We start from the raw sequence: 26,168 nt of genomic DNA, 5'->3' as shown, positions 1-26,168 counted from the left end.
TGCTGGGATGATGTACCTGAATTGACCCGAAAACAGAATGTAATTATCTGCAAAGAAAATTTATGGATGTGAGAATGATGTTATCCTGAACAATTAGTTTTGATTTTTAAGATTAACCCAAATAGATAAAGCGTATAAATCAATGCCGTCCTTATTTTCAAAAGCTTAATGTAACACAGATGCAGATACAGGTGTGGACGGTACGAACAAATGATTTCATCAAGGGATCACAGAGTAATTTTATATCAAGGTAACAGCATATATCACTATTTAGTCATTTTTAAATAACTATGCCTATTTTTGATAACTTTACAAATGTAACTATTTGTATTTGGAACTTAATGAATGCAAACCAAAAGATAAAATGAATCATTAAAAGTGAATGATTAGTCTAGCATCCCTACAAAAACAGCTTCACATTATATAACCATTGAGTTAAAAACAAAAGAATATAAACACTGTAAAACAAATTGTATAAAACACAGAGTTTTGACACTAAATTCTGATTAGATGAGCTCCAGTCGAAACCACCGTTCAGTATATACCATCATACCACCTAGCCCTAGAGATACACACTGTTATTTCCCCATTGAACTTCTGTATTTCTACATAAAATTTCATTTATCTTGTGTGTGGACTACCATCAATTGACTGATCACAGATTAACATAGGCACCAACATTTCAACTCATTACTTATACCAATATAAGCAATATAAAGTACATACACTCACTGAGTACTTTATAAGCAACACTACGGTCCTAATAAAGTGCCCGACATGGTCTTCTGCTGTTGTAGCCCATCCGCCTAAATGTTCAACGAGTTGTCCATTCTGAGATGCTCTTCTGCTCACTACAATTGTACAGAGTTGTTACCCGAGTTACCGTAGCCTTTCTGTTAGCTCGAACCAGTCTGACCATTTTCCATCAGCAAGGCATTTCTGTCCGCAGAACTGCCACTCACTGGATGTTTTTTTGTTTTGTTATTGGCACCATTTTGAGTAAACTCTAGAGACTGCTGTATGTGAAAATCCCAGGAGATCAGTAGTTCCAGAGATACTCAAACCAGCCAGTCTGGCACCAACAATCATGCTACGGTCGAAATCACTGAGATCACATTTTTTCCCCATTCTGATGGTTGATATGAACATTAACTGAAGCTCCTGACCCATATCTGAATGATTTTTATGTATAGCACTTCTAACACACAATTGGCTGATTAGATAATCACATGAATAAGTAGGTGTGCTGGTGTTCCTAATAAAGTGCTCAGTGAGTGTATATAGCATTACTTCTGGTTAGTAGCCATCCCACAACCTCGTATTACACAAGCTGCGTATACGGAGACCACAACGTTACCATGCAGAGACCACAACGTTACCAGTGGAACCATTACAATCCCACAAACATGATCGTACCACGCAGTATATATGTTAAGTAATGGCTATAGAAGCATTTAAATGCATGCTGTTAGTCTCCTAAATGGAACAATGAATAGAAGAATGGTGCTGTTGACAGGATATTGGCAACAGTTTGTTGAACTCACTTGCAGGATTTGTGGGAGCAGGGCTTGAAGACTGCCGATATGGAGTGTGCATAGCAGATTGGGCAGAGATCATCCTCACTGGTCGGCTGTGGAATGGTGGAGAAAGATTGTGATTAAATCCACATGGCAATAAAAGAACAAATGGTACCATTAAATAACAGACTGCGATAACAGGGATAAATCTGACCAGCTCACGACATGCGCAAGATAAAGCAAATAATGAATGAATGGGATGGCAAATTTTTGTTCATAAAACTGAAATTGTCAATATTGGGCCAAACCTCATTGGAATAAATGTAAGGTTCAGTCAATTTGTTTAGTCACAATAACCCCAGTGGTACTATGAAAAGCAGATTTTTAGTAGTAGTTGATTTCATAGTTCACACACAATGGGTGGAATAAACAAGAAATGATCTGTGCACTCTCTGCGCTGGTTTAACGACCGATTCACTAAAGGAATTGTGCAATATTTTATGTGATATTTCAGTTTTTTTCAAAAGTTATCAAAGATCTGTTTTTTGCTTTGTCATTATGGGGTATGGAGTGTAGATTGATAAGGAAAAAAACAAAACAATTTAAAGCATTTTAGCATAAGGTTGCAACATAACAAAATGTGGAAAAAAATGAAGGGGTCTGAATACTTTCTGAATGCACTATATATTACACTTTTTAACCAGTAAGTGACGTTATCACCAAATTGCTCCTGTAAACTCTAAGCATGATAGCAATGATAGCGATATGTCCTAACTTCCTGTTTGGTTGCCTTGCATTTATATATGTTGTGTTACATATGAACAGTTTGGTAAATCAAAAAGCTTTTATTAAAATTTGACCCATATTTTCCAAAAACAGAGTCAAAAGACATTCAAAAAACTACATTAGCTAGATAACCCAGCTAACCCTCTTGGCAAAACTTCTGCATGGAAAACTCTGTGGCTGAATGCCAATTTGCATAGTGCTGTATTTATCTCATATATAATGTCAGATTAGGATTAATGCATCCCAAAACATAGTAAGTACTAGCATGTCAAAGCTGAACTGGACATATTCAGTTCAAGTATGCTTTAGTATGACTTTCAGGAAAACATTGCCTATAATCTCTGGCGTTAAGGATCTGTAAAGAGATGTGTCATCTAGTATCAAGGATCCGAAACCTCTGGAATTGGATCTGTAACCGATTTTAGTGGATTCCCAACCTCATATGCCTCAGAAAGAAATTTATGCCCTGACCTGTCAAAAACCAGTCAAAAATACATTCTATTTTTGCTTTCATATGTTGTTTACTATTCATATGTTGTTTACTATTCACATTACGCACCTTCACATACAGTAGATTAAAGCTGTTCCATACATCAACAAACATGACCTTCTTAAAACAGCTGTAGAAAACATTCTCCATTCAGTCCTAAGGGATGTCACACACTAGACAATAATTCACTCATCAAGCCTTCAGAAATGTCACAAAAATAGTACACATACATACAAAAATGTCAGCAGTTTTATCTAAAACAGAGCCCACGTTAAATAAACTCCTTCCACTCTCAAAGCAGTTATTGTATTTTTAGTTGCGCCCAAGATGAATTAAGTCCTTGAAAAAGTAGGGAAATATTTATGGTACATTGTCAGAATCAAGGGTTTTCTTCTCAAAGTTCAATAATGCATAACACATTTGAAAAATTTAAAGAATGAACAAACTAGATTTCGCAAACTAGCTCTATGCAAAACTTGCCACTACAATGCTAGGATGTTCTGGGTGGTTGCCAAGGCATTGCTATTTGGTTGCTAATATGTGCTAAGCTACTGTATATGGATTTTAGAGTGTTCTTGGTAATTGCTAGGTGGCTACTTACTGGCCCAAGAGCTCACCCCCAATGACATTCTGGTCCGTACATGTGGTCCAGGTCCCTCCTTCAATATAAGCCTATTTTTACTGTCCATTTTATCATCTGCCAGGGGAAACCGTGAGTTTCATTGCTTAGAAAAGTAAAAGCATATCTTTCCTCAACAAGCTACATAATTAAAGGTATCATTCATACCTGAGTTACATGCCAAAGCATAATACTAAGGATTAGGGTTAGTTTAGGGTTAGGTTGGGTTAGGGTTAGGGGTTTGTTCAAATTCCGAAACCTAAATATGAGTAACAATAATAGTAATGCTTGCCTTTACAAATGCAAAAATAAGACAATGCAGACAATCCTGACATAGACTTAACCGATGGTGTGAGTTTGAGGTGGTACTTCCAGGGGGAGTGTTTGTAAAAATCCTGTTTGAAAGCAATAATTCATTTTGCAAGTCGATTTGGTGACACTAGTGCCGCCAAAAATACATATTTTAGCTTTAAAACAAACAAACAAACAAAAAAAGGTTAATACTTAACGCAAAAACCTACAAGGCCTGCTTTCACTAGGTCTCATACTGTAGTTCTACATAGGGGCCGAATTCCAGAAGCAACGACATGACACCAAACGGGGAGGACTTTTCCTTAGCCCTGAGTCTCACAAGTCTCCTGTAATCTGGACCCTTTCCTCCTCAGGCTCTGCTCAGCTAGGAGTGCAGGAAGGATGGCTTCAAGTGTTAATTGAGTTCTCTGTACTGATTTCATGGCCACTGGAGATGAAAGCTGCAGTGACAGAAGAGCAGCCAGATCCTCACCTACCAGCGTGAGGTCACACATCCGCCACAATCCTCTACTCTATATGCCACAGCCAAAAAGGTACCTCATTTACATAAATACCTGTTTGAAGTGTTAGGCCCTGTTACACCTGGTATTAAGATGTGGCTCTGGTGATCAGATCACAAGCGGTCAGGCGAGACACACTGCCTTTTACACTGGTCGCTCAAATGTGTCTTCCTTGATCGTTTGTGTTCAGATTTCGAAGGGAGGGTCTCTGATTTCATGACAGCACATGACTCACCACATCAATGTGCTATTGCTTTATGATGTTAATGAATAACAAAGTGTGAAAAAACTGATGCACTGTTTCTCCTAGATATATATAAAATTTACCTAAGCACAAACGTGACATTTCGAGCAGAATTCTCCATTATTTTAGTTGAGTACCTGTATTAACTGAGCTTCGGGTGTGTGTGTCTCACATTTGTGTCACTGCATGTTGATACCAGGCACATTAAAGAAGCTCCTGAAGTCTTGTTCATGTATATGTATGCACATTTTCAAATTTTTCATTCAGACGATTCCCTCTTAAGTCATATGTAAACGGCAAAGTTTGGGCGAGTGCTTCTCTGCGGTCCGGGATGCATCAGGCCAGATCACCGTTTACACTACAAACGCGATGTGGTCACATGCGTTTTTAATGTAGTTTGAGTTTGAACATCACAAAATGATTTGTACCACATTTAAACCTGTATTTAGCACTGTTCATTTACGTTCGGATCACCCAGAATGAATCTAAATACCAGGTAAACAGTGTCACAGTCATCAAAGAGCTTGTGCTAAAGATTTCTGGAAAATGTACTATATCAGGGGAGAGGTGAGGCGCTAACTGAAATTTCCCCCTCTCCCTTTCGTACAATTTTTTTTTCATGGTGATTTTGTAAATTAGTTGTAGACTGATATATTGGCCAGGTCGATTAATTGGCTATTTTGAGAAAATTTGGGTAATGTTGGGTAAATATTGCCTAAAATAAATGTAAATTCAAAATTTTTGTGAACACCTCATTTAATTATTCCTGCCATTGGCCAGGGCTCCACTTCCTAAAAGCATCTCAAGCTTAAGTTGATCACAGAGACCATTGCCGCCAATGGTTTCTATGATCTATTTAGGCTTATGATGCTTTTGGGAAACGCTGCCCAGGTCAATTAATTGGCCGATATTTGGCCATTTTGAGATTATCCGCATAAGCCAAAAACCAATATATCAATGGATAATAGTAGTTTTTTTTCTTTGCGAATGTTGGGTAAATATAGTCTAAAAATAAGTGTTCATTTCAGCATTTTTGTGAACATCTCATTTAAATAATTGGTCGATTAATTGGCGAATAATTGGCCATTTTGAGATTATCAGCATCAGCCAATAACCAATACCAATGGATAACAAACAATTTGTTTTAGATTTAATTGTGAATGCTTAGTCAATACTGTCTAAATAAATGCTAATTACAGAACTTTTGTGAACATCTCGTATATTTCAACCATCGGCCAGGTCAATTTGCTGATATTTGGCCATTTTGAGATTATCAGCATCAGCCAATAACCAATATCAATTGATAATAAAAAAATAAAATAAACATAGTTGTGAATGTTATGTAAATATTGTCTAAAATAATTGTTCATTTCAACAATTTTGTGAACATCTCATGTAATTATATCTCTATATATCGGTATCAGCCATTAAAATACCTCTATCAGACAACTAGTATAAATTATTTTACATAAACCACTATTATATTATTAATTATAAGCCACACATAATACTCAATACTAATCCTCAAAACTTTCTCACAATTCTGTGAGGCTTCTACAATGATTGCATGTTGAAGACAGACAGTCATTGACCCTATCACACCTATCCAAAAATGAAGCCGAGCACAGAAGACACGTTAAAGTATTTATATCCGAATAATTTTACTGTCCAGTCCAGCCAAACTGATTTAAAAAAGTTTTGAAGAGTATTTTTAATGGTGTTAGTGATTTTGAAGAACAAGCCGTTGATTAATCAACAGTTACGCAGTTAGCAGGACTATAAGGTTCTTTATCCATTTTCTGTACGGTTGTTTGGCATAAACGGGTCCTCTTGTAATTGTCTCTGGTTCTCCCCAGTGTCCTTCCATTTTCAAAGTCGAACTTTGTTCCAGGCGGAATGATTGGGTTTCTGTTTGGTCTCTAAACTGAGATGAAGGAAATAGAAGCTCAATCTCATTCACTCCCTCCCAAGTCTGTCTCTGCTGAGCTATTACATTCAGATCCTGTGTTTGAGTAATAGGGGAAGATATCCACTATCCCGTGGTAATTTGCTGGAGCAGACGTTGACTGCCCTGGTTCACTCTGGTTCACAGTGGCTTGACAGGAACTCTTGGTACTTTACACATTTCATTTGGATATTGACCAGAATCAGAATTCTAGCCCATCAGCACAAACTAAAACAGAATCAGTCAATGTCAAACCTGTGATTGTGAGAGTAAGGGACCATTCACACCGAACATGTTCTTGCATTAAAAAAGCTAGACAGTGTTCCCAATCTTTTCAAGGCACAATTTTCCAGGACATTTACACAACATTTTATGTGCCCAACAGGTATAATTTTTAAGCAAAAACACAAGAGAGGTCATGATGTACATATTGTGGTTACTGAATGGTTATTTTTTCTGAATTCATTACATTCATTTTGAAGCATGCAGCACATGCAGATTATATATTTAATTAGTTTTTCGCAGCCTTTTGCAGTTTAATAATCACACTAGGACATGTCACAATTTTAATCTGATTATTTGTGCATTCAAAATTGGGATGTGCAAAACTATACATTTTTATAATTGACTAGTCTGTGGGTTGTCTGAACGAATAGTATACAATCAATAAAAGTATAATTAGGCTCCATTAGGCTCACTGTTAAGCACAACAAGCTATCATCATGCAATATGCTCTCCGAGAAGTGATGTCTCTCAATGATTTTGAGAACTGTGTCTGCCATTAAAACCACCACCACTAAAAACAGAAATGTTAGTAGTCGAGCCTACTAATTGAATAGTTGGTTGTTGGACGACTAGTCGATTAGTCAACCATCCTGGCACATCCCTAATGCAAACATTCTATTTTGTCCCAAATGTGTCAAATTCTGAGACATTCCATCGGTAGTGATAAAAACTATAAGAATTTGTGTATTTGACACTATCCCAAGTCCATCGTTACCATGTTTTTGTACACACAATCAAACTGTTTTATTATACTTAAATTATTTTCCAGGACATTTAGGTATTTTTCTCATTTTCCATGACTGGAAAACTGCACTGCAAAATTCCAGGTTTTCCAGGATGAGTGGGAACCCTGCTAGACAACACAACAAATGAAACAGAATGCAGGTTTGTTTTTAAAATTCAGATGGAATCTGATAAATCGCGCACAATAGGGGCAGTTACACACAGAAATGACACAAAGGAAGATTAAATGATGTCTTAAGCATGTTTAACTAGAAGACTATGCATACCACCTACATGGCTAAATTATTTATTACAACGCAACCATTTGCTCAATATATCAGCTCACTTAGATTTACTTTGCCAGCAGGGCTGCTCTAGAGAAGGTGCATAGAGGAAGTACCAGTTACAACTTTGAAGGTTTAGAGGCTGCCAGCATATTTAAAAATTTCTTCTGTAATAATGCGCTATACTGTAGGTTTGTAGACCACCGGCAAAAATTCAGTCAAGATACTTGCTCCGAAGGTATAGACAGACATAGTCTTACCATTGCATTGTGTAAACAGTCTTTTCTCAACTCTCTTTTTGTAAAGTTGACAAAAATGTCTTGTTAACATTTTTTATTCCTGTCTTTAAAGGTGAAGTGTGTAATTTCTGCCCCACTTAACACAGAGGTTTGAGCTAGACATTGGCTCAGCCAATGGCCTAAGTTTGAGGTGGGTTTGGCTGGCTAGCTTTGGCAGGTACAGTACTAATTTGTTTAGAGGAGGGGTTCTCAAACTTAAGCCACTAAATGCAAACTTTTCTGAACGCCTTTGATGGATGACATTTTTGTGGGTTTTTCATTGTTGTAATAAAGTGAAGAAGTATTCCTTGCTGCAGACGGTAGCTACTGTTGATGATAGGGAAAACTGGTAACGGAACAATATCCCGCCATCCGCCCCCTGACGTTACTGGTTCCTGCGTAGAGACCAGCAAGCTTTTGGGGTCGGTGCGGAACCAGTTCTTCTGCCACGGAACAGGCTTTTCTGCGGTGAAAATGTGCGAACAGTTCGAGATTTTGCAACAGCCCAGGAACCTGCCCCCCGACCATGTCGGTGGAAAAGGGCTAAGACTGCAGAAGTCTGGTTCTGGAAGTAAATATCCCATTAATTTTCTCCATAGAGGAGTTTATTTTTTAACAATAACTCAAAAATAAAAAAAGATTTGACTACCACCCCTAGAGTCGCGAGTTCGAATCCAGGGTGTGCTGAGTGACTTCAGCCAGGTCTCCTAAGCAACCAAACTGGCTCGTTTGCTAGGGAGAGTAGAGTCACATGGGGTAACCTCCTGGTCGCTATAATGTGTGGTTCTCGCTCTCGGTGGGGCACATGGTGAATTGTGTGTGGATGCCTCCACACGCACTATGTCTCCGTGGTAATGTGCTCAACAAGCTACGTGATAAGATGCGAGGACTGACGGTCTCAGACACGGAGGCAAATGAGATTCGTCCTCCGCCGCCCGGATTGAGGCGAGTCATTATTATTATTTATATATATATACATATATATATATATATATATATATATATATATATATATATATATATATATATATATATATAGATAGATAGATAGATATATATAGATAGATATAGATATAGATATCTTTTTTATATATATATATCCACCATTGGACCTATGGCACAGTTGGATGCTGCACACTTACGCTAGTGGTGGTTGAGGACAGTTCTCTGTTCCCTTTGAGTGCAGAAAAGCCCTATATACTGTAAGTGTAAAATGAATTAATTCATTCATTGTTTTTAATTCTGATTATCATTTGCGAAGCTTCATGGGACTTAAGTTCATTCTCCAATTAAAGACGTTAAGTACACAGTCTTGCACCTTTGTCTTCATGTCTGATTTTCAAATACACTATATAGCCAAAAGTTTCTAATTATGAATTTGGTTACTCCATTAAATCCAGTAAAGAAAAATCTTAATGTTTCTTTATGTAATGGCTTGGGCTTTGTGTGCTTCCAAATTTGTGGCAACTGTTTAGGGATAGCCCTTTTCTGTTCCAGCATGACAATGCCCCTGTGAACAAAGTGAGGTCCATAAAGAAGAGGTTTACTGTGTCTGGCGTGGAAGAAATTGACTGGCCTGCACAAAGCCCAGATCTGAACCCCACTGATCACTTTTGGGGTGAACTGGAACAGCAACTGTAAGTCAGGCCCCATCGACCAACATCAGTTCCTGACCTCACTGATAGCCTTGTGTCTGAATGAGAGCAAATCCCTGCAGCCATGTTACATACAGTATAGTGGAAAGCCTTCCACAGTAGGAGCTGTTATTACAGCAAAGGGGGAAATTGATGCCTAAGGTTTTGAAGTCAAATGTTCATCAAGCACATATGGTGTCCACAAACTTTTGGCCAAATAGTGTACATTTTTGCTTAAAGTTTCTAATGTTGTGATTCACTTTGGAGCTGTTTGGTTTTGTTCATGGTTTAGAACTCTTTTATGAAGTGCTTTATGAAATCCCTATGTAACAAAATGAATGGGAAGATTACTTTTGGAACCAAGATGGCTGAAAAAGTGAGTGGGCACTGTTGCGCCATCTGTCGGAAGAAAACATGGCAACATTCAGGTTGTGCACTTAACGGAAATTCTGAACGTATAGCTCTCTCTATGTATACCTGGGCAAAAAAAAACGTAGCACACTCTAATATTTCGTTGGACCACCTTTAGCTTTGACAAACTTATGCAACGTCACAACATTATTTCCATCCAGAGTTGCATTAATTTTTGGCCGAGATCTTGTATTAACAATGGGAGAGTCCAACCACTCCATAAAGTCTTCTCCAGCACATCACAAAGACTTCAATGGGGTTAAGGTCAGGACTCCGTGGTGACCAATTAATGTGTGAAAATGATTCCACTTGCTCCCTGAACCACTCTTTCGCAATTTGAGCCCAATGAATGCATAGTCGTTCTTTTCCAGGACCACGTCTTCCGACATGGTTGTTAAAGAAATGAGAAGCTATACACTGCATAAGTTACGGTTAAAAGTATTGTTGCAAGCTGAAACATATTAATCACAGCAATAATGATCCAATCATAGGCTCTTAAGTATCTGCTAATTTAAATCCAAACGGTGACTTTTTATTTTTGGCCAGGCAGTGTTGGTTTGGTGTCATTAGTGGAACAGAAACGACACACTTCACCTTAAAAGATTTGTTTATTTTAATAATGTCAAAAAGACTGTGAATACTGCCCACAGAGCTCTACTGCTAAATGGAATTTAGAGTTATGAGCCACAGAGATGTGATGGAATGAGCTTATGGCAACATCCATTCAGTGCTGCAGGTCATATATCCCTCTCCAGTCAAAGCAAATGTGCTGACAAGGCACAAACTGCTGTACAGTACCATCCAGCCCACCCTGGATGATTACAGTAGATATGTTACCCTAAGACCCTATATGCAAAGCTTGCTGGTCTCCATGCGGGACACCATTACTTCCATCTAAATGAGACATTATAATTGGGATGTTGGGGAAGACATTGTAAAATATAATTATCTATGTACTTTTAAAGGTCGACAGAGTTCTCTCCAATGCTAAGTGAAATTTGGTCACCTTTTTGAACATCGAAGATTCTTTATGGATTTTTGCGGTAGTGCATTTTACTTAGAGCGAGATTGGTGTATTTAATTCCATTTAAATCTCCCTCTGAACAAATCTGTTTTCCATCACACTAGGCGACGGCAAAAATTTGCTGTGCTGTTTCAAATCAATTTATCGCCGGTGCGGAAACAAGCATACATTAGCTAAATTTACATTTCACATCTCAGCGTCTGCAATATGTTCAGGCCGCCACTAATGGTCTGACTGCAGGGGATGCCGCTGCGAGGAGAGTGCGGGCATGCATGTCACCTAAGAGGTCTGACAACTGACCTTTCTTGTGATGGGGTCTTTTCGACATAACAGGGTGATATTTAACAGAGAGCTGGACAGGGGTGCTTCCAGACCAGTTGAATTGGAGGGGGCCAGTTGTACTTTTAGGGGGGCAATTACGGTCATATGCACAAGTGTAAAACACAGATTTGGCCTTAAAGATCCAGACAAAACATGAATGTACACTACACGCAAACAGCGATTCCAACTCTAAGAGGGGCAGAGCGCCAATTTGCGGTAATTTATGGGTTTGTTTACACATCATATTTTGCAGATATGGCATCTTTAAGATTTAAGGCTTTAATAAAGGATATGAATGCTAAAATGATGACATTTTGGCATTCTGCTGAATTATTTATATCCAAGCAGATTGTTGTTTGTACCTTTCGTAATACCGGTGAGATGAAGAAAATGGATTAACTGAGAGGTTGTCCTAGTTATTGCATTGGCGCCGAACAAAACATCTTTTCGGGTTAGATATGCCACTGCTTTTCAGTCAACACAACCATAAAAATATCTTGAACAGTCAGTTGACAACACAGATACTCTTTCAGATTCTTTGCACAGAAAATAGGTCAAGCATTGTAAGACAAGCAGTATTAGATGCATTTCAAAATCCAGCAAAAATATAAAAGCTAGGGTATTTTTACAATAGCCAGCCATAGAGAAAAATCATTTCCTAGTGGATATGATATGATATAACACTTAGGAACAAACATCTGACCAATCTCAGTGTGCTTACTCATTGTCTTACATAACAGCCAGACTGCCAACTTTTGTTTTCTGGTTTTCTTGAATTGCTACCACGATGATAGGGTGTTATGTGTGGTTTCCAGGGTGTTTCCAGGTGGGATGTATTCATCCATTTTATGGTTTGCCAGGTGAAAATCTAAATTTGATGACATAGAAAAGCATTCTCCTCAATCATCTGAAGAATCTATCTATAAAAGATTTTACACACAAATTTGTTCTGCTCATGTTTCATAAATAAGGCCTATTAGCTATTATAAGTGCTGTCTTGGCGGTTCTTAGCTTTTTATTTTTATTCCGCTTTCACAATGTGAAGAAGAAACCAGACACCGCAGTCTTGCGATCTGGTCACCAGATTTAATGAACAATATCCCATTATTTTTTCCATTGGACTACACTTGAAACCTCTTGTTTGACATTTCCCTCCCCAAATTCTCACTCATGTCTCTCCTGAGTGTTCTTTAAAAAAAAAAAATCACTTTTTTCACTTTTAATCCCTATTTGCATCCTTTACTCTGGGACTGGTTCTAAAGTAGAGACAAGCAATGGACCAAAATAATGGAAAGGATTTGAACTATCCAACAATGTTTTAAAATTTGGTAAAAAGGATAACGCAACCTAACACAAATATGTAAGCGTCTTTTCCCACTTTTCGTGTGTATCTGATCACACTGGAGACACATTAGAATGCAAGGTGTAAATGCAAATTAAATCATTAATAAAGCTCTGACATTAAGATGAGTAAATAATGACAGAATAAGAATTTTTGGATGAACTATTCCTTTATTGCCAGGGTTAAAAGGGGCCACTGAGTGAAATTTGGTTCCAATCCCTTAGGCGATCTCCTCCAAAAGCCACATGATTTGAAATATCATGACCGTATTCGGTTTTGAGTAACAGACTGAATAAATATATAACTCTTCTCTGGACTTTTGGGTCACTTAGAAGCCAAGAAATGTCAATCTCAACTTCCTTTCAAGCTGCTTAGAGAATGAGGGAGAGGGGAGGCAGTACTTTGGCTGTGGGAGTGAAAATTATAGCTTTCGTCAAAGCTAAAGTGCCCTGAAAACCAGCAGATAATTACACTGGCGCTTTCCAGAGGAGAATTAGCTCAATGTGCTGTCAAAAATATGTAATCAGACCCCTTATTTTTCCCAAGAAAATGACTGTGTTTCTTGCTGGAATATCAGAGCTCACCAAAGTACCTTGTCCATGCAGGAATGTATAATATTGACAGTAAATTGCAGCGACAGAGATTTGTCAAAAGTATGTTAAAGTTGATTTCCTAGTGCCCAACTTGAAACCAGCAGCAATGACTTTAAAAACTATAATATTCCTCTCAAACTCTGGTGTAACATTTGCTTTTTTCTCTCTCTCCGAGAAAACAGATTTTTTTTAAGCCTGTTTCTCCATAAAATCTGGAATCTGGGACACTGGGAGTAAATAAGTCTTGTAACTTCAAAGCACTTGAAGTAAGTTTGAAAACTGGTAAGCACGGTCAAATCAGAACAGATACCAAGTATAAACATATTTCAATGACTATTTGGAATAAAAAAAGAAATAAATTATGAGTGGTGCTTGCATGTGCAAAAGTAGCCACCACAATGCTAAGGTGTAGTAGGTGGTTGCCAGGGTATTTCTATGTGGTTGCTAAGGTGTTCTAAGTGATTTTCACATTGCTATGCAGTTGCTAGATGCAGATGGGAGACCTTGCTAGAATCAGCAGCACTGCAAACTTTTATTTAATTAGCAGCCCAAAACATACAGTGTGACCAGTGTAGTCTGATTCCTAAACAAATTAATCTTTTGAGACGGTTCTTTTTAATTTACATCGTGAATCATATAGCAAGACCAGTGTAGTCTGATTCCTAAACATATTTGTCTTTTGAGTTGATTTGAGTTGAGTAGATTCTTCCTAAAATTACTAAAAGAATCGTTAATGGAACTGTTTAAGGAACCGGAATCGTTAAAATTCCTTACAACTTCCCATCCTTACTCCAGAAGGCATCCAACCTAGCCAGAGATCCGTCAATGCGCATTCTTGCCATATCAAATGTATAAATGCACCCACATTTTTGTCAAATCCTAACAGTGGGACAGATACACCGCCAGATATAGTTGAGAGGGGTGTTCTATTTTTTTGACTCTTTTAAGAAAGAGAAAAATGAACATTAACGAGGTACGAATGGAGAGAAGATGTTAATGACTATCGATAAGGGTCGATGAGAGGTTTGTTCATTTGGGCAGAGGCAAGAGCTGCTTATGGCTGGAAAAATTACTGGTAATCAGACACCACTTTTAAAAAAAAGATGTGTGGAGTCCCAATTGCACACACACACAAACGGATCAGATCATTATCACACAAAAGACTGATGGCACGTTTTGTTACCCAGGAAAGTCAGAGGCAAGGTGCACTTGGCAGAAGTGTATAAACAATGTCAGCGAGTGTGGAAACAAATACAGACTTGCACGTACACACACACTCAATGAGGTAGTGATATGTTTAGCTCCTGTTCTGGTAAAGATGTGTTTAATGGGACATCACGAAACCTTTGACTCCAAAATCACAAGAAACAAATAAGCAATTATAAGTTGCATTGTCATTATGATACTCTCATTACCGCAACGTGAAAAAAGTCGATCATTATGATATTGTCATTACAGAAATTTGGAAAACAATCGGTCAATATGATATTCTCATTACAGCAATGCAAAAAAGTCAATCATTATGATATTCTCATCACAGCAATGCAAAAAAAGTCGGTCATTACGATATTCTCATTACCGCAATGGGAAAAAAGTCAGTCATTATGATATTCTCATTACCACAATGGGAAAAAAAATAGATCCTTATGATATTCCCATTACAGCATGGGAAAAAAATAGATCATTATGATATTCTCATTACTGCAACGGGAAAAGAAGTTGGTCATTATGATATTCTCATTACCTCAATGGGAAAAATTTGGTCATTATGATATTCTCCATACTGAAATGGGAAAAAAGTAGATTATTAAGATATTCTCATTACCACAATGTGAAAAAAGTCGGTCATTACAATATTCTCATTACCACAATGGGAAAAAAGTCGGTCATTATGACATTCTCATTACCACATTGAGAAAAAGTCAATCATTATGATATTCTCATTACCGCAATGGGAAAAAAGTCGATCATTATGATATTCTCATTACCGCAATGGGAAAAAAGTCGATCATTATAATATTTTCATTAACGCAAAGGGAAAAAAGTTGGTCATTATGACACTCTCATTACTGCAATGTGAAAAAAAAATCTATCATTATGATATTCTCATTACCGCAATAAGAAAAAGGCGGTCATTACGATATTCTCATTACCGCAATGTGAAAAAAAGTAGGTCAAGATGATAATCTCATTACTGCAATGTGAAAAAAGTCTGTCAATATGATATTTTCAATTAGCGCAATGGGAAAAATGTGATCAGTACAATATTGTGAGTACCACAATGTGAAAAAAGTCAGTCTTATGATATTCTCATTACCGCAATGGAAAAAAAGTTGGTCATTATGATATTCTCATTACCACAATGGGAAAAAAGTCTATCAGTACAATATTCTCATTACCGCAACATGAAAAAAGTCGATCAGTACAATATTCTCATTACCGCAATGTGAAAAAAGTAAATCATTACTATATTCTCATTACCGCAATGGTAAAAAAGTCAATCATTATAATACTGTATTCTCATTTCCACAGTGTGAAAAAAGTTGGTCATTACAATATTCTCATTATCGCAATGGGAAAAAAGTCGGTCATTATGATATTCTCATTCACGCAATAGTCAATCATTATGATATTCTCATTATAGCAATGCAAAAAAGTCGATTATTATGATATTCTCATTACCACAATGTGAAAAAGTCGGTCATTACGATATTCTCATTACCGCAATGGGAAAAAAGTCAATCATTGTGATATTCTCATTACCGCAATGAGAAAAAAGTCAATCATTGTGATATTCTCATTACCACAATGGGAAAAAAATAGGTCCTTATGATATTCCCATTACCGCGATGGGAAAAAAATAGATCATTATGATATTCTCATTACTGCAATGGGAAAAAAAGTTGGTCATTATGATATTCTCATTACCTCAATGGGAAAAATTTGGTCATTATGATATTCTCCTTACTGAAATGGGAAAAAAGTAGATTATTATGATATTATCATTACCGCAATGTGAAAAAATTTGGTCATTATGATATTCTCATTACCACAATGTGAAAATAGTCAGTCGGTACAATATTCTAATTACGCAATGTGAAAAAAGTAGATAATTATGATTTTCTCATTACCGCAATGCGAACAAAGTCAATCATTATGATATTCTCATTACTGCAATACGAAAAAAGTTGGTCATGATGATACTCTCATTACCACAATGTAAAAAAAAATCGATTATTACGATATCATTACCGCAATGTGATTTTTTTTAAATAGATCATTATGATATTCTCATTACCGCAATGCAAAAAAGTTGATCATTATAATACTCTCATTACCACAATGTGAAAAAAATAAATCATTATGATATGCTCATTACTGAAATGGGTGAAAAGCCGCTAATTATGATATTCTCTTACTGCAATGCAAAAACAGTCAGTCATTATGATACTCTCATTATCATAATGTGAAAAAAAAAAAATCAATCATTATGATACTCTCATTACCGCAATGCGAAAATAATCAGTCTTTATGATATTCAAATTACCGCAATGCGAAAAAAGACAATCATAATGATATTCTCATAACCGCAATGTGAAAAAAGTAAATCATTATGACACTCTCATTACCACAAAGAGGAAAACAGTTAGTCATTATGAATGAATGAATGAGTTACATTTATATTGCGCTTTTCTGACACTACACTCAAAGTGCTTTACACAGTGAACAGGGGACTCTCCTCAACCACCACCAGTGTGCAGCATCCACCTGGACGGCAGCCATTGTGCGCCAGTATGCTCAACACACACCAGCTATTGGTGGAGAGGAGAGAGTAGAGTGATACAGCCATTTTATGGATAGGGATTATTAGGAGGTCATGATTCATAAAGGCCAATGGGGGGAATTTTGCCAGGATGACAGGGTTACACTCCTACTCTTTTTGAGAAGTGTCCTGGGATTTGTAATGACCACAGAGAGTCAGGACCTCGGTTTAACGTCTCATCCGAAGGATGGTGCCTTTTTACAGTACAGTGTCCCCCTGCTGGCCTCCCTAATACCTCTTCCAACAGCAACCTTAGTTTCCGCAGGAGGTCTCCCATCCAGGTACTGACCAGGCTCAGCCCTGCTTAGCTTCAGTGGGTAACCGGTCTTGAATGGCTGCAGGCAATGTCTTTTTTTCCACATTGCAGTATGAAAACATAATGACCAGCTTTTCTCACATTGTGTTGGTCATTATGATATTTTGATAATGTCAGTACCGCAATGCAAAAAAAAGTTGGTCATTATGACATTTTCATTACAGAAAATGCAAAAAAAGTTGATTATATGATATTCTCATTACCACAATCTGAAAAAAATTGGTTATTATGATATTCTCATTACCAGTACTGCCTTTCATTTTAGCCACATGATTTTAACTTTAAAAAATCATTGTGCAACAGCATTTTAATAAAGTAAAAAATAAAATAAAAATAAAATTATGTTATGGTAATAAGAATCATCTTGAAACACAATGGGAACAGTAAAAGTAAAACACTTGGGCCAATTACGGTAATGAGAATTGGAAGGTAAAATGTGCTAAAATACTAGTGTTCTGAAAATAATGTCACAATGCAAAAAATCTTAATGCTCCTAAATGTAGGCTTCATTGTCTTATGCAAAATATAATTAAATTAAATTAAATTTTCTTTTTCATTATTTTTTTTATTTTTTATTTTTTATACTGATTTGGGGTAAACCTGACCAGGACATTTTCTTTACAGGTTTCGAGAGAATCAGGTTATAATACATTTATAAAGTGAGTTTAAAAGTTTAAGCGTCTTTGTTTCCTTCACCCACACAACACAATCAACCAGTCTAATTACAAATGGAAATAACTAAAGGTCACTAAAGGTCAAGAGCTTAACTTCTATAATGATTGTCTAAATTAACTAGGGTTGAGACACACTATATTAACTTTTATTCAAGGATTGACAATATTTGAGTAAATAGGATTATAGCAGCAATAACAAATACAGGAACAGCAATAACAAATACAGGATAACACCATAAGACAATCACAATATGTATTAGCTAAATCATTTAAAGCCGTAAGGAAAACAATAGCACCAATCTTTGTTTATTAAAGTTCTGGAAATAATGTTGCCAGTAGGGATGAATTAAGGTAGCAACAGAAAATGTCCTTTGTTTTGATGCAGATGTGACAGAATAAATGCATAACATTATCCAGTTCTATTCTCGAAGTGTTAAGCAGATGATAGCAGATGATATGGTGACTGCACTTTTTGGAACTTATGTTGTCAGCTCCAGTTTAATTCTGAAGACATGTATAGTGTTGGAAGTAACAGTCAAATTCAAGGTCAATCGGAAAAACGATTTTCATTGGGAGCAAATGCAACCTGACATCTTCGATTGAGTGGAATGATGACTTTAGTTATGCAGTGAAGTCATGGAAAGTTTACGCTTCAGATTTAATTTACACAAACAACACCTTAATAACTGGGAGCCCTGTTTATGCATTTCAAGTGTGACTATTTGTTTTCAATGTCTTTTTCTGAAGTTATACTTATTGTAAAAAACTAATTTACCACAATTCTATTCTATTCATTGTTTATTAGTAGTCTATTAGTAGACTCAATACTTATGGACACATGGATTGTTACTTTTGGGCAAAAGTAGTGGAATTGATAAATTAAACTTTTCAGTGGTCTTGTACGAAACAATAAATCATACTGAAATCCAAAATCACTTGAACACCTAAAAATATATAAATGAACTAAATGTGAACAAATTGTTGGTTTTACTCAAACTGCTGTATGATTGCTTCTGTAATTTGGCACAATTCTGTGATTTTAGCATCTTCTGGAATGTAATGACAGAAATACTGACGATAATTAGAACAGTAATTCTAATCAGAAGAGAAGGTTAAGAAAATGTTCTTAGATATCATGAAAATGCTGCAGCTTTGACCGAAAATTTAGTTTCAAGAGACACTGCATACTGTTCCAGGAATATCCAATAACAAGAGACAGTTTGAGAAGTAAAAAGACAAATCAACATGCAGCTCTCTGAGGTAAAAATGTTAAAATGTGAATGCTACTGTGTTCAACATACGCTTAATGAAGGTTTCTCTATATTTATCATAATATTTCCAGAGGGTAGTTGACAAATGGACATGGATTTTAAAGGTGCACTCAGTACTTGTTTTGCTAATTAATTTTTTTTTACACATTGACATGTAATAGCACTGTTTAGAAATAAGTTGAACATGATGTACACATGTCATGTCACATGTCAGTAGCTCAATAAAATCCATGTAATTTTACATTGAGCGGGTCTCCCCCTCATGGGCGCTGCCATGTTGACAACACATGACAACCTGTGTCATGCGATTGACCGAGTTACTACCACTAATAATGACAATAACAACAACATGTTTACTTTATATAGCGCTTTCAGCCAATGCTCAAACATAAAAGTGCATGTAAACAAAACAAGCAAACCAAACAATATAACAACAAACACAGTATACATACTACAAACAACAATGGTGCCCAAGTCAAAAGTATAGTCCAGAGTGATGGTATGGATCAGTAGGAGTGTGATCCACCAGACAGTCCAAATAGTGCAAGTGGAAAGATAAAATGTTGAAACAAAACATCCCTTTTGGAGTGATGAAACAAACCATGATGAAAAGATCACTGTTTCATTTATGTTATTTTGCAACATTCCACTCAAATTGTAATGTATAATGAAAAAAAAAAAAAACTGTATTAACTCACAAATATGCTAAATGGAATCATTTTCAATAGCAGTCTCAGGCTTTTGGACCCCAGTGTACCGGTATATATATATATATATATACAGTTGAAGTCAGAAGTTTACATACACTTAGTTTGAAGTCATTAAAACTAATTTTTAACCACTCCACAGAGTGTTTAATATTAGCAAACTATAGTTTTGGCAAGTTGTTTAGGACATCTACTTTGTGCATGACACAAGTAATTTTTCCAACAATCGTTTACAGACAGATTATTTCACATTTACTTGACTATATCACAATTCCAGTGGGTCAGAAGTTTACATACACTAAGTTAACTGTGCCTTTAAGCAGCTTGGAAAATTCCAGAAAATGATGTCAAGCCTTCAGACAGTTAGGCAATCAGCTTCTGATAAGAGGTGTACTGAACTGGAGGTGTACCTGTGGATGTATTTTAAGGCCTACCTTCAAACTCATTTGCCTGACATCATGGGAAAATCAAAAGAAATCAGCCAAGACCTCAGAAAAAATGTTTTGGACCTCCACAAGTCTGGTTCATCCTTGGGAGCAATTTCCAAATGCCTGAAGGTACCATGTTCATCTGTACAGACAATACTATGCAAGTATAAAAACCAAGGGATCACGCAGCCATCATACCGCTCAGGAAGGAGAGACGCATTCTGTCTCCTAGAGATGAACATAGTTTGGTGTGAAAAGTCCAAATCAATTCCAGAACAACAGCAAAGGACCTTGTGAAGATGCTGGAGGAAACAGGTAGACAAGTATCTTTATCCACAGTAAAACAAGTCCTATATCGACATAAATTGAAAGGCTGCTCAGCAAGGAAGAAGCCAATGCTCCAAAATCACCATAAGAAAGCCAGACTACAGTTTGCAAGTGCACATGGGGACAAAGATCTTACTTCTTGGGAAGTTTCCTCTGGTCTGATGAAACAAAAATTTTAATTTTTAGCCATAATGACCATTGTTATGTTTGGAGATAAAAGGGTGAGGCTTGCAAGCCAAAGAACACCATCCCAACTGTGAATCATGGGGGATGGAGCATCATGTTGTGGGGGTGCTTTGCTGCAGGAGGAACTGATGCACTTCACAAAATAGATGGCATCATGAGGAAGGACAATTATGTGGATATATTTTGAATATATTGAAACAACATCTCAAGACATCAGCCATGAAGTTAAAGCTTGGTCGCAAATGGGTCTTCCAAATGGACAATGACCCCAAGCATGCCCCCAAAGTTGTGGCAAAATGGCTTAAGGACAACAAAGTCAAGATATTGGAGTGGCCATCACAAAGCCCTGACCTCAATCTGATAAAAAATGTGTGGGCAGAACTGAAAAAGCATGTGTGAGCAAGGAGGCCTACAAACCTGACTCAGAAACACCAGTTCTGTCTAGAGGAATGGGTCAAAATTCAAGCAACTTATTGTAAGAAGCTTGTGGAAGTTTGACCCAAGTTAAACAATTTAAAGGCAATGCTACCAAATAATATTGGTACTTTTATTCACCAAAGTGGCATTCAGCTGATCACAATATATAGTCAGGACATTAATAACGTGAAAAATGACTATTACAATTTGAAAAAAAAAAATTCAGAACTACTTCAACTACTTCAAAGAGTTCTTATCAAAAAATTCTCCACGTGCAGCAATGACAGCTTTGCAGATCCTTGGCATTCTAGCTGTCAGTTTGTCCAGATACTCAGGTGACATTTCACCCCACACTTCCTGTAGCACTTGCCATAGATGTGGCAGTTTTGTCGGGCACTTCTCACACACCTTACAGTCTAGCTGATCCCACAAAAGCTCAATGGGGTTAAGATCCATAACACTCTTTTCCAATTATCTGTTGTCTTTGCCCACTCTAACCTTTTCTTTTTGTTTTTCTGTTTCAAAAGTGGCTTTTTCTTCACAGTTCTTCCCATAAGGCCTGCACCCCTGAGTCTTCTCTTTACTGTTGTACATGAAACTGGTGTTGAGCGGGTAGAATTCAATGAAGCTGTCAGCTGAGGACATGTGAGGCATCTATTTCTCAAACTAGAGAATCTGATGTACTTATCCTCTTGTTTAGTTGTACATCTGGCCTTCCACATCTCTTTCTGTCCTTGTTAGAGCCAGTTGCCCTTTGTCTTTGAAGACTGTAGTACACACCATTGTATGAATTCTTTTTTGGCAATTTCAAGCATTGTTTAGCCTTCATTCCTTAAAACAATGATTGACAAGTTTCTAGAGAAAGCTTTCAAAAAAAGTTTATTTTTTGCAATTTTTGACCTAATATTGGCCTTAAGACATGCCAATCTCAATGCATACTGTGGCAACTCAAAAACAAACACAAAGACAATGTTAATTTAATGGTCATTTAATGAACCAAATAGCTTTCAACCATGTTTGATATAATGGCAAGTGATTTTCTAGTACCAAATTAGCAATTTAGCATGATTACTCAAGAATAAGGTGTTTGAGTGATGGCTGCTGTAAATGGGGCCTGTCTAGATTTGATCAAAAATAAAAAAAATTAAGTAGTGATGGTGCTGTTTTTTACATCAGTAATGTCCTGACTATACTTTGTGATCAGTTGAATGCCACTTTGGTGAAATAAAGTAACAATTTCCTTCCGAAACAGCAACATCTGTACTATTCCAAACTTTGGCCGCCAGTGTGTGTGTGTGTGTATATATATATATATATATTAGTTATCAAAGGTTATATGGTTATTACAGAAAACAAATAGGTTTATTCATGATGCGATGCACCAGATTGCACAACTCAATTTAAAACAGAGGCGAATTATCTGTTCAAAATCAAATTCACATTACTCTGTATTGGTAGCTCTGGTGGTGCACTGAGGGGAGATGGGAATGGCCGATCATATTTCTCTCTGCATAGGGAGGATGCTCTTGAGAAGAACTTGCTTTCTGCTGTCTAATGCTGCAGGGGAAAGACCTGAATGGGGCAGCCATTGCATTAACACTACACTACAAAAACCTAAGGGAATGTTGTAATTCCACTTCAGAAATCACTAACAGGCTTTTATTGCCACCCACCGTAATGCTGTCTAAAAGCTACTCACATATATTTGTTTAAGGAGCTTTCAGTTATGAAACTCTATACGGCGCAAGTTGATAGGTCCTTTGAACTTGTAATCTGTTAGCTAATCGACTTGCAGGGTACAAGGTGATAGGTCCTTTGACATGTAATCTGTTAGCCAATCAAAAGTGTACTCCCTCTTTGTCCAGCATTTAAATTGCATCAGATATTTGCAGGTAAGCCGGTTTAACTGCAACACGCTAAAAGTTTTCTCTCTAAAACCATCCTCCTCCCCAGCACCACTTGTCTAGGTCTGCTTCAAGGGGATTTTTTGTATGTTTAATTATGTGATTTTGGAACTACTTTTATTGAAACGTGCGTAACTCAATATTATTGAATTATTTTTAAATTTGTTGTATAAAAGCAATATTGGTCTGAATATCAACACTCTTGCTCATGTGATATTGCTTAAATATAAAGTGAAGGAAGAAGGGTGTAAGGAGTGGCTGGTGGCTAGGTGTACTCACTGCTGTGCTGGCCGCTGCCTGTTTGGAATCCTCTGTCAGAAAAACCAGCATCTGTTCTACCTTCTGCTCTTCTTCTGCGCTGATGTAGTCCGTATCTACATGAAACAAAAGAAAATATCAGACTTTTCACACAGCAATAATAAACTGTACATTTGAAGAATTGCTCACGGTGAGCTCTTCCAAATCAATGCACCTAAAAAACAAACACAACCCAGGCCTTTGCAGGAGATGACTAAACATGGACCAAATTTATTAATGATGACTGTATGTGTCATATCACCAAGACAAGAACTCTGTACAGTATTTGCAATACTGGAAATTTTATTCTATATATATATATATATATATATATATATATATATATATATATACACACTGAACAGCCACAACATTAAAACCACTGACAGGTGAAGTAAATAACGTATTATCTCGTTACATCGGCACCTGTCAAGGGGTGGGATATATTAGGTAGCAAGTGAACAGTCAGTTCTTGAATTTCATGTGTTGGAAGCAGGAAAAACAGGCAAGCGTAAGGATCTCAGCGACTATGACAAGGGCCAGATTGTGATGACCAGATGACTGGGTCAGAGCATCTCCAAAACGGCAGGTCTTGTGGGGTGTTCCCAGTATGCAGTGGTTAGTATCTACCAAAAGTGGTCCAAGGAAGGACAACCGGTGAACCGGTGACAGGATCATGGGCGCCCAAGGCTCATTGATGCACGTGGGGAGCGAAGGCTTCCCATCTGGTCCAATCCCACAGAAGAGCTACTGTAGCACAAATTGCTGGAAAACTTAATGCTGGCCATGACAGAAAGGTGTCAGAACATACAGTGCATCGCAGCTTGCTGCGTAAGGTGCTGGATTGCCGCAGACCGGTCAGAGTGTCCATGCTGACCCTGTCCACCGCCACAAGCACCTACAATGGGCACGTGAGCATCAGAACCGGACCATGTAGCAATGGAAGAAGGTGGCCTGGTCTGATGAATCATGTTTTCCTTTAGATCATGTGGGCGGCCGGGTGCGTGTGCGTCATTTACCTGGGGAAGAGATGGCAGCAGGATGCACTATGGGAAGAAGGCAGGCCGGCGGAGGCATTGTGATGCTCTTGGCAATGTTCTGCTGGGAAACCTTGGGTCCTGGCATTCATGTGGATGTTACTTTGACACGTACAACCTACCTAAAGATTGTTGCAGACCACGTACACACCTTCATGGCAACGGTATTCCCTGATTGCAGTGGCCTCTTTCAGCAGGATAATGTGCCCTGCCACACTGCAAAAATTGTTCAGGAATGGTTTTAGGAACATGACAAAGAGTTCAAGGTGTTGACTTGGCCTAAAAATTCCCCAGATCTCAATCCAATTGAGCATCTATGGGATGTGCTGGACCAACAAGTCCGATCCACGGAGGCCCTACCTCACAACTTACAGGACTTAAAGGATCTGCTGCTAAAGTCTTGGTGCCAGATATCACAGGACACCTTTAGAGGTCTTGTGGAGTCCATGCTTCAATGGGTCAGAGCTATTTTGGTGGTACGAGGGGGATATTCCAGGTTGAGACATGGAAATATATAGAATAATATTAGCATAGATGCCATTCAATTTTATGCAGAGCTATAGATCATGATGGATGTTTCTGGTTCTGGCAGACCTACTGTATCTAAAACAGCCTAATTGTGAGTTGAAGGATAAATTAGGTGTATGACTGAATAGATGAGTCTTTAGTCTAGACTTAAACTGAGTGAGTGTGTCTGCATCCCAAACAGTGTTAGGGAGACTATTCCATAGTTTAGGAGCCAAGTATGACAAGGATCTACCTCCTTTTGTGGATTTTGATATTCTTGGAATTATTAACAAGCCAGAATTTTGTAATCGTAATGAACGTGACGGAATATAGCGTGTCAGAAGGTCACTTAAGTACTGTGGAGCTAGACCATTCAAAGCTTTCAAATTAGTGCATGTAGTTAACAGAATTTTAAAATGAATGTAACAACGATAAAAGTGGGCTAATATAATCATATTTCTTAGTTCTAGTCAGCACTCTGGTAGCTGCATTTTGAACCAATTGAAGTTTATTTATTGAACTTGCTGGACATCCTCCCAGTAATGCATTACAATAATCTAGTCTTTAGGTCATGAACGCATGAATACATTTTTTAGCATCAGCAACAGAGAGCATGTGTCGCAATTTAGCAATATTTCTCAGGTTGAAGAATGCTGTTCTACAAACATTGGAAATTAGATTTTTCAGGACAGATTGACATCACATATAACACCTAAGTTCTTTGCTGAAGAAGATGACGTAACAGTACATCCATCGAGAGTCAAATTATATTTTAGCAGCTTATTTTTAAAGGTTTTTGGTCCGATCATTAGTACCTCTGTTTTGTCGGAACTGAGTAGAAGGAAATTTATGGCCATCCAATCTTTGATTTCACTGATACACTGCTAATTTGGAGAATTGTGAATTTTCATTGAGTTTAGAAGAAATATAAAGTTGGGTATCATCGGTATAACAGTGGAAACTTAT

At 37.4% G+C, this 26,168-nt stretch overlaps 1 protein-coding gene across 1 annotated transcript in view; it reads right to left on the bottom strand.

Annotated features, from left to right (window-relative positions):
• Positions 1–26,168, bottom strand: part of LOC127438460 (E3 ubiquitin-protein ligase RNF123-like) — a 202,867-nt gene that overhangs the window by 3,649 nt on the left and 173,050 nt on the right. Inside the window, exons 37-38 of the mRNA XM_051694070.1 lie at positions 23,641–23,735; positions 1,545–1,630 (exon numbers count right to left, since the gene is read on the bottom strand). Coding sequence (XP_051550030.1) covers positions 1,545–1,630; positions 23,641–23,735 — 181 coding nt within the window. The remainder of the gene's footprint in view (positions 1–1,544; positions 1,631–23,640; positions 23,736–26,168) is intronic.

This window comes from Myxocyprinus asiaticus, chromosome 49 (assembly GCF_019703515.2).
Source record: "Myxocyprinus asiaticus isolate MX2 ecotype Aquarium Trade chromosome 49, UBuf_Myxa_2, whole genome shotgun sequence".
NCBI lineage: Eukaryota > Metazoa > Chordata > Actinopteri > Cypriniformes > Catostomidae > Myxocyprinus > Myxocyprinus asiaticus.
The sequence above is the reverse complement of the archived record's forward strand: the minus strand, read 5'-3'. Positions and strand labels throughout refer to the sequence as shown.